We start from the raw sequence: 15,958 nt of genomic DNA, 5'->3' as shown, positions 1-15,958 counted from the left end.
AGGGACAAAGAGCTTGTATCTCAACTGTGTGTCACTTTTTATTGGAACAGAAAGAGCAAGGAGGTCAACGGTACAAAAAAAAAAAAAAGAAAGAAAGGAAGGGAAACAGGCGTGAGGGTTGGTGGTTAAGCAGTGAGCGGTCACTTGGTGCCGGTGGTGAGCGTCTCCAGGTCATGGATGCCCTCCTTGTCAATCAAACGGACAGTGAAGGAGGGAAGGTTCAGGATGAAGCGCTTGTTCAGCTGGAGGAGGAAGAAAAAGACAAGAAATATTAAGAAGCAGCATCGATGCAGAAACATGTTGAAACAGAGAACAACAGGAGATGCAGAGTGATAAACATAGGATACGGACTATTAAAGGTTAAAGGCCGAGCCACATAGAACACGATTTTTCATGTGTTTTGCGCCCATCAATCTCCTGACTCACAGAACAGATACGCTTCCCTTTTATCAGATGCATCAATCCACAATGACTCCAAGCATCCACAGGACCCTCCTTCGAATTTTTGTAATCTCCATAAACAGCTGTTTAGACTCACACAGATCTCCCGATGTTTATACGTTAACCTATTAACAGTATCTGTAATGACTGATCAAGGCTCGCAGTGTGGCTATGAGCTCGCCGGTTTCATTGTAGAAATAGAGAATCCTAAAGATTCCCACAAAAACCTGTGCGTCAATAAATAAAACTACGCTGATTTCTTCTTATGGAGCAGTTATTTATGTCCAGTAAATTTCAGCCTGGCGAAGACAGTTTGGCTGGCAGCTGTCCTCTTGGCTCCCCGCGTCTGAACGAAGGTCGTATTGAAGGTCAGTGCAGACTGAACGGACATCTTGCTTTTAGTGTGGATTCCCAGTGAAAACCAAATTAGAGTGAATTTTCTAAGTTCCAGAGAGTACAAGGACTGAGACCACTTTGCAGAGCTAAGTTGCCATCCAAGAAGCTGAGAAACATAATTAACAATTAAATAAGAAAATAATTCTTAATTCATACTTGAAAAAGGAATTAGAAAAAACTTGAACTCACTTCTTCGATGCACTTCTTCAGCAGATCCACAGCCTCATCTCGGGTCAGATCTAGAACACAAAAACAGAAAATGAGAGATGCTGAAATGGGACAAAAATGGAATGACAAGGGACAAAAATGAGATTAAAATGAAGAGGAAAACAGCTTTTACTAATTGAGAAATTCAGTGGCTGTTGCAGTATGTTATTGGGGAGAAAGGGGGGCATGATGCCATATGAGGAAGTATGACGAGGTAAGGTTATTGCTAAAATCAGTCGATTTACTGAGGATATTCTCACTACAAACCACCACTGAATTAACCTGCAAATTGCTGTCTTGTTTCTACACTAATCACTTGCCATTAGGTGAAATAATTAAGTTAAACAAGACCCTTACACTGTCATGACTCTGTAACATGACCAAAGTGTGATGAACACCATAACCTGTGCAGTGTACGCTCTACAGACCATCATATTCTCTATTTCTCTCTCTTGTCTTTCCAGACAGTCCCACAGGAACAATAAACAGAACATGCAAAAAACAAAATAAAAAAAATAAAAAAAAACCAAGCATGAGGCATTTCTCTGCACTGACCTGGTCTGTAGTGCCGGTCAAGAATGGAGAGAGTGAGGAAGGCTCCGTAGCCGTGGGCAGCGAAGGGGGCCTTGGCCAGGGAAGACAGGTAGTCCATGTAGTAGAGACCGGGGCCGTCTGTGTCATCGAAGCCCGCCAGCAACAGGTTCACATGATATGGAGTCTAGAAACAGAGAGAGGGGAGGGAGGGAGGAGGTTAATATTCAGATCTATGAGAAGGGTTTTTACACAGTGTTAGCCGGGGATGCACACTAACTGAATTTATAACTCCTCCAGAACCATGGAAGAGATGATACGACTGTTTTCACAGGCTGAGTTGTCTTTGGCTACATTCACATTACAAATAAATGTAGCCAAAATCTTATTCTTATTTTGCACTTATGTGACACAGATCTGATTTTTTCAGAGGAGTTTGAACACAAATTAATTTTTTTTCCAATCTGGGCCACTTCCATATGTGGTCCTAAATCAGACAGCGACTGTGTGAGAATGGTTATTCTTATTATATCAGAATTCATTTTTTTTCACATCATAATTAACTGTGCAGGCGCAGATCACTCACCACACTGAGCATAGCAACTTCTTCTCTTCAACACAGTATTTTGTGGGGCAATTTTTAAGCTTATCGATTCAACTGTGCTTAATTTTGACTGTTTTCTGAGTATTTTCTTACTAATAGACTAGTCGACTATTCATTCAGTCATTCACTTTCTATCTGCACTTATCCTGGTACAGGTTCGTGGGGAAGGGGGCTGGAGCCTATCCCAGGTGACAGTGGGCGAGAGGTGGGGTACACCCTGGACAGGTCGCCAGACTACCACAGGGCTGACACATAGAGACACACAACCATTCACACTCACATTCACATCGTAAGATCCAGACGTCCACTGACTTCAATTCTTTCATAGGTCAAAATGTAGAGTTAAAAATGAGCAAGATTTAAAAGTGTGTTGTAAAAATATGGCCTAAAACTGGATAAAAAGTCAATTTATGACAACCAAATTACACGGACCATGTCCTTGATTAAATTATAAATTCCTCTGGGTCTGAAAATTGTTGAAAACATGTGGAATAATGTATGTACACAACTCAACAGTATAACATTATTCTGGTGGTTTGTAAATATTTTAATGTGAAGAAGTTACATATATCTATAACTGTGCTTCTAAGTATTTTTGTCAATCAAGTCACGAGATCAAGACATCCATACCATTTGAAAAAGTACAACTTCTTTTTCTTAACTAATAGGGTTTATTATTTAATAAGTGACTTTTCAGCTTAGCAGAGTCTTGGCGTAACGCACATTAATGCAGCAGTGAGAGAAAGAAACATGAGTGAGACAGCACGGGGAGCGGCAGCTTGTGATGGAGGGAGAGGAAAGGTGAAAGGGCGTCACAGGACAGAGGAGGTGAGTGTGTTCGAGGGGGGAATCAGGGTGTCACTGGCAGTGTGACATCTGCTGGGAGTCAGCACCCCTATTGCTCCCTCCATTGCTCCCCCCTCCCTCCCTCTTCATCCCCTCTTTACCTCCCTCCCTCCTCCCCTCTCCGCCGCCTTCACCCTGTGCCCTGGAGTAGCGCCAGGGCTCATTAAAAACTTCTAAAGTCGTTTCTCTTGCCCCTTCCTCCCCCCCTTCTTCTCTTTTTAAATTACATCTTTTACGCTTCCAGCCTCTTCTCCCTTCTCTTCCTCCAAAACACTAATTTTCTCTCTTCATTTTTTGCAAGCCACTGTTCCTCATTTAAAAAAATCCCTTTAAAGCTCGACAATTTTTGGGGGTATTTCAAAACAACTTATGGCCTAAATTCTTGACGGAGGTGGAGGCAGTGCTGCGTTTTTGGTTCAAATGCAACAAGAAAAATATAATAGTGCATTCACTGTGGTGCAGTAAGGCAAATGTGATTCATATGACGCTGGGCGAGTTGTGATCTGCACACCTGCCCTCTCATTTCAATTTATCTCTGAGCCAACCTGCTCATTTCTGTGACTTGTGTGTTAGCGCCGTGTTTGCCACAAGGGCAATGATGATCGTTATGCTCCCTGTGGAGCCGGCTTTAGTCTGTGTGTTAACGATGGTTTCGAAGGCACACGCGCACACACACAGGTGAGAAAGACTGTGTTTGTGAGTGTGCGCAGAGGGCGTGAATCTCAGGATGAATATCTTAGTGTGTGTGCTTTAACTCCTCCGTGAGCCTTGTGAACGCCCCAGTGGCGTCACCCCCACCCACCAGACACCTGTCTCACTGGTTACAATGTAACAATAATATGGACTTGGCATCAAAATAACCTTCCCTTCCCATGTCACCTCAGAGGGAACCAGGCACCTTGTTAACCCAGCCACCTGAACTCACACCAGTGTTCACATGCAAACAATACACATCATATGTTTTATACCCCCTGCTGCAATGCTCGCTCTCAGCCAAACAAGGCGACTGAAACAAAAGCTTCACTTGTGAGTTACTGCTGTTGCCTTCAGCAGACACAAACAAGCTCCACCTGGTTCTGGAGGAATAGATTAACGTTCTGGAAAATACACATATTAGCGTTCCTGCTGAGTGTTATATGAGAAGATTGATACCGAGAAAAAGTAACAGATAGTTTGGATCATAACTTCCTGTAAAACCACAACGTATAGCTTTAACAATATGGTTTTTGTATGGCTTAAACAAGATATATCATGGCCTGCAACTAGGGATGACAACGGTTAATCATCAATCTGTCTATTTTGATCAATAGGTTAATTTTGCTGCTCTTTATTTTACTGCACCGCCCATCGACCAGGTCTGGTGGAAGCTAGCTAGCAGTGTTGCTCATTTTGTGATTACTGCTAGTAACACGTCCCAACCCAATGGCAATGCAGTGGAAAAACACGCTCACCCTCTGGTCTCACCCCACATCGCCCTGGTGAGTAAGTGGCTCAATTTTGAGTCGCATTCAACCTTTAGAATTCTTTAATACTATTATCACTGTTCGCACCGTTAGCAGTGTCAGTGCTGTCGGTGGTGCTAACATTAACAGCGCTAAAGGGGCTTTGCTGCTCAAAATGAAGCCACTTTACTAATCGGAGCTGCCTTGGGGGAGACCGAAGAGTCTAATAATAATAATAATAATCCCATTCTGTCACTGGGATTATGTTACCCGCAGTAATCTTCAAATAAGCAGTGCCGCTAGCTAACTCCCACCTGACCCAGGTGGTGTGCAGTGCGGAGCGACCAAGGCTAACATTAGCAAACCAGTAGAGATCGGAGGATGGGCAATGGGCAGTATATGTGTACATGTTAACACAACTAGCTGGCTGTTTGTCAGCAAAGCCAACAGAAAACAAAATAAAACGCCAGACATTTACATCACTACACATTAAAAATTAACCACCTTTAAAAGGATAGTGCTTTGAAATGTGCCGCTAAAGCTCACTTAGTCAGTGGAGCATGGGAATAAAAGTAAAGTCCGTCTTGTATTCCACATTATTACATGGAAAATTCAGTGATTTATGAGTGTGGAGCGAAAGAAAAATGCACCGAAATGCACCAAATGAACCGAAAAGGGCATCCCTACCTGCAACTAACGATTATTTTAATTATTGATTAATCGATTGGTCTATAAACTATCAGAAAATAGCCCAAGTGATGTTATCAGATGTCTCGTTCTGTCAAACCAACAGTCCAAAAACACAAATGTAATCAATTTACTATGATTTTAAGACAATAAAAAACAGCAAGTTCTCAAATTTAAGAAGCTGGAAAACTGACTTGGATAATTAATTATCGAAAATAGTTGCTGATTAATTTCCTGTCAACTGACTAAGCTGGTTGCAGATGGATTTCATTGACACTGGACAGAGCCAGGCTTGCTGTTTCCTCCTGTTTCCCCTCTTTCTGCTAAGCTACGCTAACCAGCTTCTGGCTGTAGCTTCATAGTTAGTGTACAGTCATAAGAGTTGTATTGACCTTTTTATCTGACTCTCAACATGAAACCGAATAAAGGTTTTTCCAAAATGTTGCTCTATTCCTTTAAGACATCTGCAGTGTAGGATTGAGAGAGACAAAACAGCTTTGGTTGTGACACAAATTAAGGTCAGGCAGCTAAAAATCATCACAAACTCATCCCCAAACTCTCGTCTTCCACGTTCCGACACTCCCTCCCTTCCTCCTTTTCTTGCCTCCCACCTCCTCCCTCTTTCCCTCCCTCCCCCTATTTTTGCACCCTGCCCCGGGGCATGTTCTCTTTATTGGCATTTCTCCTCAATCTGCTGTATTAATTGTTCATCTGTGCAGGAGCAGGGGAGCCGCGTGCAATATGGCGCCAGTAATTATTTGTACCCATTGTGTGCCCGTGCTACAAAATATTTTACAAACCCATATGGGGCCAGCTGTAGATCACCACCGCACAGAGGCTAACTGTTGCTGTGCGGCCTTATAGAAAAATATGTGAATAAACAAACTTTACAGATTGACAAAAATGGACTTTTTCAACAAACTGCAAACAAATATCCACACATGTATGCAACAACTGATGACTGCGAGGCTTTTAGGCTTCTACATAATCTGAGAAAAAAAATCAAATGTGATATTTATAAACCATCTGCCTCCCCTGAGTTTTGCTGTATCTATTTAACCTTATGTCTGAGCCTCCTGCACCTAACTACACCTGTCTATTCAATATCAATTTCATCTGCATTCATCTTCAATAAGCAATTTTTGTAAACAATACAGTACATCAGACAGGAAGCTAAAACAAATAGAGGCAGAGCAGATGCTGAGTTTCTATGCCCCTAAAACTTTGCAGTTGTTGTTTTGCTCGGTGGTGAATTTCATGTGTATCATTACTGACATGCATGCGGCAGAGTCGAGGCCTCAGGTGATTACGCTTACCGCTAGTTTTTTTATTTTCTTTGTCTCCCCTCTAAAGCTTGAGTGAATGCAGTACTCCAGAGGTTAGCGGAGTTGTTTTTCTGGACGGCAGGCTGGTAAGCAGCACACAGTCGTATGTGAACGGGGTTTCGCTTACTCTGCGCCGACATGCTCTGCTGACTTTAGCTAACTACACCTCCCGGAGGTCTGCAGCCACTGGGGTATGACATCTTTCAGACTAAAGGACTCATCTGTAATTTATCCTGCAGGAATAAGGCCATCAGAATTAACAATATACCACTGATTAATTTATCAGCCAGTGGTTTTTAACCTAAGGCTCTGGATGTGCCAGTGGGACCACGTGATGATTTTTTTTTTTTTGTGGTGGGGGTTCAGAAGATGATTTAAGGATGGTATGAAAAAAAAAGGATTTGATACACAAAAGCAGATCATTATCTTTCCTCTCTGTCTGGGCTAAACTTGAATCTGCAATGATTTAATCAGATTAATTAAAATAAATTCCAACATATGCAGCCAGCTCCCCAGACAGGAATTGATCTTGGACTACAGGCGTTTTTCATCTACCTACATCTACATTAAATTGTTTTAGTCAACAAATGGGCTTAATCTACGCTGTACACGTTGCTAGAAATGTTTTGTTTAAAGTTGCAGATCCTTAAAACTTCACAATAGGCCCTTTTCACAGCAGACATTATGACTCATCATAGTAAAGGGCTGCAACTATTATTTTCATTGTCAATTAAGCTGTCCATTATTTTAGTGAATAATTAATAAGGTGTTTGGTCTATAAAATGTCAGAAAAAAGTGAAAAATAAAGATGAGTGCTTCCCAAAGCCCAAGATTACTTTCCCTAATGTCTTGTTTTTTCCCCACAACCCATAGATATTCAGTTTACTCTCATAAAAGGAGTAAAGAAACAGAAAATATTCACATTTAAGAAGCTTGAATCGGAGAATTTGGGCTTTTTTAATTAAAAAAATACTCAAACCCATTAATCATTGATCAAATTAGATGGCGATTAATTTAATAGTTGACAGCTAATTGATTATCTTTGCAGCTCAATCACATTGGAAAAGCAGGTGCTACTAATAACACTAACTGTCTGTTCTATTCATGCAGTTAAATACAACTGAGCTATCATTAATTTTACTATTTACATCTGTGCTTTTCCTACTGTGATATTTCAAAATGTCTTCTATGAAAAAGGTCTAATGTTTATCTTAAGTCATTTTGAGTTTATTTATTTATAGTCAGTTTTTTATTATAAAAAACAACTTCACTAAAGAGTTAATTAAGTGTTGATGGAACATGTAGAAAGTTTAGCAAAATAAAATATTCTTATTAAAGGGTAACTTGGTATATTTCAACCTGCACTCTATTGTCCCTTGTTTTTGTGTCTAAGTGACTAATGACGTCAACATTGTTTGACACTGGTCCAGAACTGAGCGAGAGCACTGCAGCGAAACGGGCTGCAATGTAACCACTTGGGGCTTGTGTCAATTTACGTCCATTCAACGTGCTTGTTTTTGTCACTGACAGGCTCAGATTATTATTATAAGTCTTTGACAACATTATGGAAAGGAACCCTACAAAGATAGACCTTTTTGTTGAGGAAATGTTTGTGTTTAACCAGCCTCGAAGAAGGGACAGCATACTTTATCAAAATTAATGGTTCATTGGACAAACCCAGAGTTGGTGATTGTTGGAACAGCGGAAAGATTGTGATGTTTCAACAAAGTGCGTTTTACGATAATAAAATTACTAATTATTTCAATGGATTCTGGTGAGTTTGGCGACGGTGATTTCAGGGCTGTCTCTAGTTAAACACGAAGGTCTATCTCTGTAGGGTCCTCTCTGTAATGCTGACACTTATAATAACAACCTGAGCCTGTCAGTGGCGAAACACAAACACTTTCCGGGGACATAAATTGACAGTGCAAAATTGCACACTCATGTTATATTGTTGCCTGTTTCGTGGCTGCCAGCTGCAGCGCTCTTGCTGAATACTGGACCATTTTCTAAAATTGTTGTTCCCATTAATCACTTTGACACAAAACCATGGGACAATAGGGTCCAGGTTGGAAATACAGAAGTTTCCCTTAAACATTTTGAGAATGATTAGGATTATTATTTAAGTTTTATAGAGCTGAAATGATCAGTCAAATCAAAAATTAATTTTGAGCAATTTTGTTAAGTTATTAATTGTTTCAGTCTTTTTTAAAAGCCAGATTTCCAAAAATCGACCAGTTCCAGATTCTTAAATTTGAGGATTTGTTGCTGCTACCTGAAAATCTTTGGGGTTTTAGTCGAACATAATAAGAGCTTTAAAGGCCTCTGTAAAATTTTCAATTTCACCATTACTTTTACTATTGTATGTAACTTTGTATCTAATTGATTAATCTATTAACCTAGATGAGAATGTATATTAACTGTCGATGAAAATAATTAACTAGTAACTAAAGTGGTGATACTGTAATTATACTATATGGTTTAAGTAATCCTCACACTTCCTCAAAAAGAAAAATAATTAACCCAAATAAGATACAAAAACAGGCCAGATTTGATCTATGGCATGTTTGTTAAAGAAATGTTACTTCTAGTTAATATAAAACGGTTCAAGACACGAGCAGACGGTTTCCCTGTTTCACATTCAAATGGACAACACGCATTACATATTCTACATACTCAAGATGTTCTGGGGGGGAAAAACACCATAAAAAAAACCTGTTTATACAACATAATTTGCAAATGTCCGTGTACTCTGGAGGTTGATGAATGTGAGAAGAGCATAGCTGGAGGAAGGTGTGGGATGCAGAGGAGAAACTGCTATTGCTTCAGTTTCTGAGCACTCCTGAGAACGCAGCATTAGTAAATCCTGCACTCATAAAACCAAATTCATAACCGTGAGGCACGAAAATAACGATACACTCGCAGCTTATGGCAAGACATGAATATAAATGTTATCCTCCACAACATGTACAACCTTGACAGAATAAAAACGATCCTGATCCTATAGGTCCCTTCTGTGCGCACACATATTGTATCTGTGTGTATGTTGACTCCTACTCGTTCTCACACTCCATTCTGTGTAGTGTTGTCTACTGGGCCTGGTTGTTTCCCCCTGGGACCCCACACCTCCTCCTCCTCCTCCTCCTCCTGCTGCTGCTCTACCCCTATCCCCCGTTCGATGTGTCCCACATTCCCTTCTCTGCCACACTAATTGTTTTTTGTAATTATTTTCACCCTTCTGCTATTGTGACAGGCGGCGGCTGCACTACTCTTAACAAATTAGTGCAAGAAGCACAACGCACAGATACGAGACACGGAACTGACTTGAGCAGAGTGCGTTACAGCTAAAAAACACATATGCCAAAGTGCACACAAACAGACATAAACTATGTACTTCAGGATTAAACAAATGTAAAATATATTAAGGCTGAGGCAGTTAGCGAATTAACTGATTAGTCAACTGACAGAAGATACTTTGATAGTGGATTTGTGATTTTAAGTATTTTTCTCTCAAACATTATATTCTCAAGCCAGAGGATAAGGAGTATCTCTGGACGTCATCTTTAACTGTGGGAAACAATGACGGCCCTTTTTGGCCATTTTCTGATATTTAATGAATCAAGAAATTGATTATAGAAAATTATAGTCAGATCGTTTAATTATAAAAATAATTGTCAGTTGCAATCCCACTAATATGAATCCTACTGCTTTAAAAGCACACATGGTATAAGCTCAAAGATATACTATGTTATGATTTTCCTAAAAAACTACATATAGACTCACACAGCTGTAGCTCAGGAGGCAAAGCGGATCATACAGTAATTGGAAGATCGGTGGTTTGATCCCAGGCTTCTTCAGTCCGCATATTGAAGTGTCATTGGGCAAGATACTGAACATCACACTGGTCACCAAAATGTTTGTGAGTGCATATGAATGTTTGAAACTGAGTAGCAGGTGGCACCTTGTATGGTAGCCTCGGCTTTTAGCGTGTGAATGTGACTGTGGTCGTAAGATGAAAAAGGCGCTATGCAAGGGCAGGTCCATTTACCATTTACTAAAGTAATTTCACTCAAGCATCACTTAAGACTCACTGGAAGTGTGTAGTGGTGTGTTTATCTGCAGAGAGTTTACCCTCTATCTGTATTTTCTTCTTATTTTGCAGTGTTGGGGGCATTCCTGGGTACGGTAGCAACCATAAGAAGCACGCATCCAAGAGGAAGCTACAAAAATCGCAGATAGATTGCCAAAAAAACCCCCACAAATATAATTGAGGTAAACAGCAAGCGGACAAATCTGGGTTTGGCTTTCACTTTTGCTGGCAGTACTGTTTTCAAACAGTAACTGACAATTCCTACACAGTGTACCTTTAATGTTGGAGATGCTTATATTTGGGGGGGCGGGGCTGTAGTACAAGGGCCAAGTATCACACTGCATTACATTTTTTCAGACATCAAAAGTTGGACAGCTGTCAGGACAGTTTTCTCACTTTAGATTATATTTTTATTTCAAGTTCTTTAACACTAATGCAAAAGTTATGTTTTTTTAGTAATTTTTTTCCCTCCAGACTAACCAAAACTGTCGCCTCACGCCGCCTGTGTCTCAGCTAAAAAGTCGCACCTGAACACATCGCAAAGGCTACAGCCAACGGCCAACCAGCACATACTTCTGCGCCTGCGTGAAAGGAAATAATTCTTCATAGCAGGAGGCGGTAGTAGGCTGTATCCATCTTACAAAAAAGGAAAACAGAAGACCAACATGATTGAATTAAAGCCCTTTGAGACACATTTGTGATTTTAGGCTATTCAAATAAAATTGTCTTGACTTTAGTAGGCGATTTGAGGGGTTCCCCTTATTAGCAATATGACCAAAATGCGCTCCCAATGTTAACCTGCCATCCTTCTCCGTGCCCCAGGTTCGGACCCAGATGCCATCCTATCTGGACCCAGATCTAAAACCTATAAGTGACTTGCTCTATCATTTTCAGTTGCATTAACGTTTAAACACATCATCTATTATAAAATATTAAGCAAAATTTGTCCCATTACATAGTGACTGTCACCGAGCCATGATTTTGCAAAAAAAAGGCTTTCAAAATTTGTAGTACAGTGGATACAAAGATACATGACAGAGCCAGTTTGCCTTCTAAACTGGGAGTGCATGCTGTACTCTACAGGATGTCTCAGGGTGAAAAGTACACAGATAAGCTCAGGTACACTTTTATTTTGTAGCCAACAAGGTGACAAAAACAAGCATTGGCTGGATGAATCCTGCCCCATTGTTAAAAGTGAACAAATCGCCTACTGCTAATACATTTTCATGGAGTAAGTCTCCATGCTTGTTTTAATAAATGCTCTAGTTCTTGCTTGTGTGCCTTCCACTGTACTGGCTGGTGTAAAAGTGTATTTTGCTTCTGCAGAGCTCTCAGGTCTCTGCAAGGCCTTAAGGACAAACATAATAATTTAAAAAAGCGCTGCACTTTTCAAGACGTGTTAAGCATAAATAAACAAACTAACTCACCAACATGCAGACTGATAAATTAGCTGGTTAACTTGCCAGGTTGGAAATCCCAGCTTGTGTAAGTAGTGAAGATAAACTTGCACTGTTATGTGTTTGGTCAGATTTTGGTACTGAAGTGTTGAAGGTCAAAACTGTGGTATTGTGATAATATACCCAGAGCAACTGTGCAGTTGGGGTGGGAGACGGTGCTGCAGGCTCAGGTGTTGTCATGAAGTCTCAAAGGGAGAAACCTCCGTCACTACTCACACAACAAGCTGACAAATGTACCTGGCTCTGTCAAAACGCAGGGACTGGTTCAGCTTGAATGTGTCATGCTGATAACGACACAAACAGAGGTTTAATTGCAAGTGAGACTGAATTCCCACGTGAACTTCGGAGTAACACTCCATAGCAGCAGTGTCACATCATCAACACAAGCAAAGCTTATATTGTTTTTGAGTGGTTTTTAATTTCCTGTTTTAGCCAAAAACATATAGTCTACAGCAGTGATTAAAACACATTTTGATATAGATGAGTAAACCTACCACATATGGTTACCGTCCCTGCCATCTGAAGTGAGTATTACTTTAACTTATGGGAATTAATTTGTGATTCTATCTTTTGTTCCCTAAAGCAAAATGAGATTGCAAATGCTAACAGAGGGCTGTAATTAAGTTTTAATAGAAATTAAGTGATTAAGGTAAAATAAAAATTAAAATATTTATATATTTTATGATAAAATAAAAATTAAAATATTTATAGGTGTGTTCACTCATTACTCGACAAGGAATATGCTAAATTCAGAAGGTGACCACTGGTACGGAGGATTCATTAGCTTCTGTTTTGTTAGCTGAGGAAATATACAAAAATATGTGTTGAGCGTCTTTGCAGTGGGTTTAAACAAGCTAAAAACATGTAACCTAGAAGGGTAGAAGATAAAACAGGCCAGAGAAAACATGGCAACACTAAACGCAGCAGATGGTTGCAAGTTGGATTTGCATTTGTGGTGACATCACAAGGCTGTTCAGCTTGTTTTCTGTGCATAACAATGTGTGGATTTATTTTCAAAGACAATTTTCAATTTTCACACAATCACATCTGACAGTGTGGTAAAAGAAAATGACAATAATATGAAACGTTTAATTACTTTGCTGGCTGCCTTTGGTTTGTTTTGGCAAAGTAGCTGTATTAAGGTAGTAACAGTCACGTTTTTTTGCTTTAACTTATTACGAAGTAAATGTTGATTGTACAATGTAATGGCTTCTTCTGGTTAACCTTTTTGAATGATCAATATAGACAACCATCACCTGCTGCCATGGAGAGAATCATTTCCTCTCACACAGGCGCAGAACGTACGTACTAATTGGCTGTAGTTTTTGCCGTGTGTTCAGATGCAACTTTTTGGCCGAGACACAGGTGACATGAGGCCATGCATCAGTCATCCTTCATCGTCACTAGTTATTTGATGTTACTTTGGTGTGTTGGGCCTTAAGCCTCACTTTCACCATACTGTTCTGTCTGCCACCAGGTATGAGGGAAAAGTTAAAAGGCTGTCTGTTTCTACTGGTTACTTATATATTCTGTCAAAAAGTGTGATGAGCTGTCTAGAGTGTCTTGTCTTAAGATTATTTTCTCAATCAAAAACTCAAAACTCTAATTTCATCAGATACCTGCTGAGAGTACCCAAAGTGGAGCAAACATTACTAAGTTGATCCACAAAAAGACATCATTTTTTATGTTACTGTGCGAAGCAATGAGGTTTCAACAAGAGAATATCCCCCTCAACTCAAACAATTACTTTGGTTATGATTATAGTCATATCTCTCATCAAACAGGTCAGTAAAAGGAAGAAATCTTCCCAGGGCGTAATAAAACAATTGCTACAAAATAAAGGTTAGGACCACTGCTTTATGGGACCCTGATAGCTGTTTAATGGGCTGAGAGTAAAAACACCATCACGTGTAGATAAGTCCAGTGCCGACAGGAACAAATTATTTCAAATAACAATTTCAAACAAACATAAATGTCTAATAGATATGCAGGCTGAAATAAAAACATAGCATTCTACACTTTGTTATGTGGTCTTTTTATGCTTTGGTTATACAAGTATGATTGTTTAATCTTTTTTAAAGCCACTGTTTATTTCTTAAGTCAGAATGGGTATATCATTGTAGGGTATGAACCTCACAAATTTAAAGTTTTAGGTTTTAAATGCTGTCATGGGACACTAATCTGAATTTGTCAACTCATAGTTTGAGCCGTTATATTCCAACTAGTGCTGCAACTAATGATAATGTTCATTACTGATTAATCTGTAATTATTTTCTCGATCAATTGATGAACTGCTTGGTCTACAAAACATTAAAGGACAGTGAGATAAGTCTGTTACAATATCCTAGAGCCTTGAGTGGCTTCATAAGATGTTTTGCTTTGTTTAATCAATATTTTCAAACCTAAAAATACTAAATTTACTATAATGTAAGACCATGGAAAGCAACAAATCCTAATTTGAGAACCTAGAAATATACATATGTGGGTATTTTTGCTTGAAAAATTACTTACTTATCAAATTAGTTAGGAAATTAATTTCGATTGATAGAATAATCAATTGACTAATTGTTGCAACTCTGACTCCAACTCAGTTAATTTGTGTCACTAGCAGTTATGATGTGTAAAACACGAACAGTCTTATCTGTGCCTAACTAAGCTGGTGTAGCACACAGTTAATAGACACTCCAGGACATTGCGAAGACGGCCTAGAACTTACACGGTTTAAATGGTATAAGGAACGCATAAATTCTGTCATTATTATTTTTTGTGAGTGTATCATGATAGTTACCCTACTCCGAAGGTAGTCTGCAAGATTCTTTCGTGTGAAGTTTGCTGCTGCTGATGGACTGAGTTCATAACCTAAAGAAAAAGACAAGACAAAGTTTTAGGTGTGTGCCTCTTGAGCAAATACACTTGCCATCCAGTATGACTTTACTGTGAATGACTTGACATTTTGTAGTTAAACTTGAGACTTTCATAGAGAGGAAAGGAGTGATTTGCCACTCTGTCACCATGTTAAAATGTTCTTACCGTTCCTCATTTTGTAGAGCTGGACATTCTTCTGGATGTACTCTGCAAACTGTGCTGTGTCTCCCGCTTCTCCAACACACAGCAGCAAAATCTTCTCACTGAGCTTGAACATCTTGTCATAGTCTGGTGAGTAAATAACATAATTTATTTATTGTATCAGTGTTTTCATAGATTATTCAGGTGGAAATTAATTAACTCCCAGAGAGAGCAGTGTCAGATCAGCACCTCTTTCACTTTCATTATCGGAAGCCTGCTCGGGCAGTTTATCCTAATCCTGTTAACATTAGTCTGATTTTCTAAAGTGTAAAACAGATTTATGCGCATATATGCGCATGACACGTATTCTACACACAGTGTTATATGTCACTGGAAGTAAAAATGTTCAAACTGTGTGAGCAAAACCAGAACGTGAAAGATTTAACCGAGACTTAAACTTAGCATGGCTACGGTTAGCTTTGCTAGCTCCACTTATATTCAGAATATGTGGTCACATTGTGGTTTAAGGGAAGTAACACATTACAAGCCAATATAATGTAAGACGAAAAGGCTTTAAAGACAAATTTTCAGTAGCACAAGCCGGATTAAATGTGAAGAATAACTATAAAAGACTGTTAGCAGGTGTAGCTAAACCAACCGGCTGAATGGCTAACGCTAAGCTAACGCGTTGTCATACCGTGTTTCATCTGAATGATGCTGCTGGCTGCAACATTATCGGCAGCGACGAGGACGAAATCAGGTCCTTGTATCCCAATTAAATATTCCATTCTGTGGAGCAGGTATGAGCTACAATATTTTATTAAATCTCTGAAATAGCAGACGTCTCCTTGCCTCCGCTGTACAGATTACACAGCAAAAGTTTGAGATAGGTGGCGCAGGTTGATGTCGTCACCGGAAAACAGGCT

The 15,958-nt window shown here is 39.6% G+C and overlaps 1 protein-coding gene across 1 annotated transcript; it reads right to left on the bottom strand.

Annotated features, from left to right (window-relative positions):
- Positions 1-13: 13 nt before the first annotated feature.
- Positions 14-15,951, bottom strand: psmb2 (proteasome 20S subunit beta 2). The gene is made up of 6 exons (XM_050034700.1): positions 15,730-15,951; positions 15,057-15,179; positions 14,815-14,885; positions 1,600-1,762; positions 1,027-1,076; positions 14-242 (listed from the first exon to the last, which is right to left on the bottom strand). The coding sequence occupies exons 1-6, from the start codon at positions 15,818-15,820 to the stop codon at positions 141-143; spliced, it is 600 nt and encodes a 199-aa protein (XP_049890657.1). The 5' UTR covers positions 15,821-15,951; the 3' UTR covers positions 14-140.
- Between the last annotated feature and the right edge of the window lie 7 nt (positions 15,952-15,958).

The sequence above is a fragment of the Epinephelus moara genome, chromosome 22 (genome assembly GCF_006386435.1).
Source record: "Epinephelus moara isolate mb chromosome 22, YSFRI_EMoa_1.0, whole genome shotgun sequence".
Taxonomy (NCBI): Eukaryota; Metazoa; Chordata; class Actinopteri; order Perciformes; family Serranidae; genus Epinephelus; species Epinephelus moara.
The sequence above is the reverse complement of the archived record's forward strand: the minus strand, read 5'-3'. Positions and strand labels throughout refer to the sequence as shown.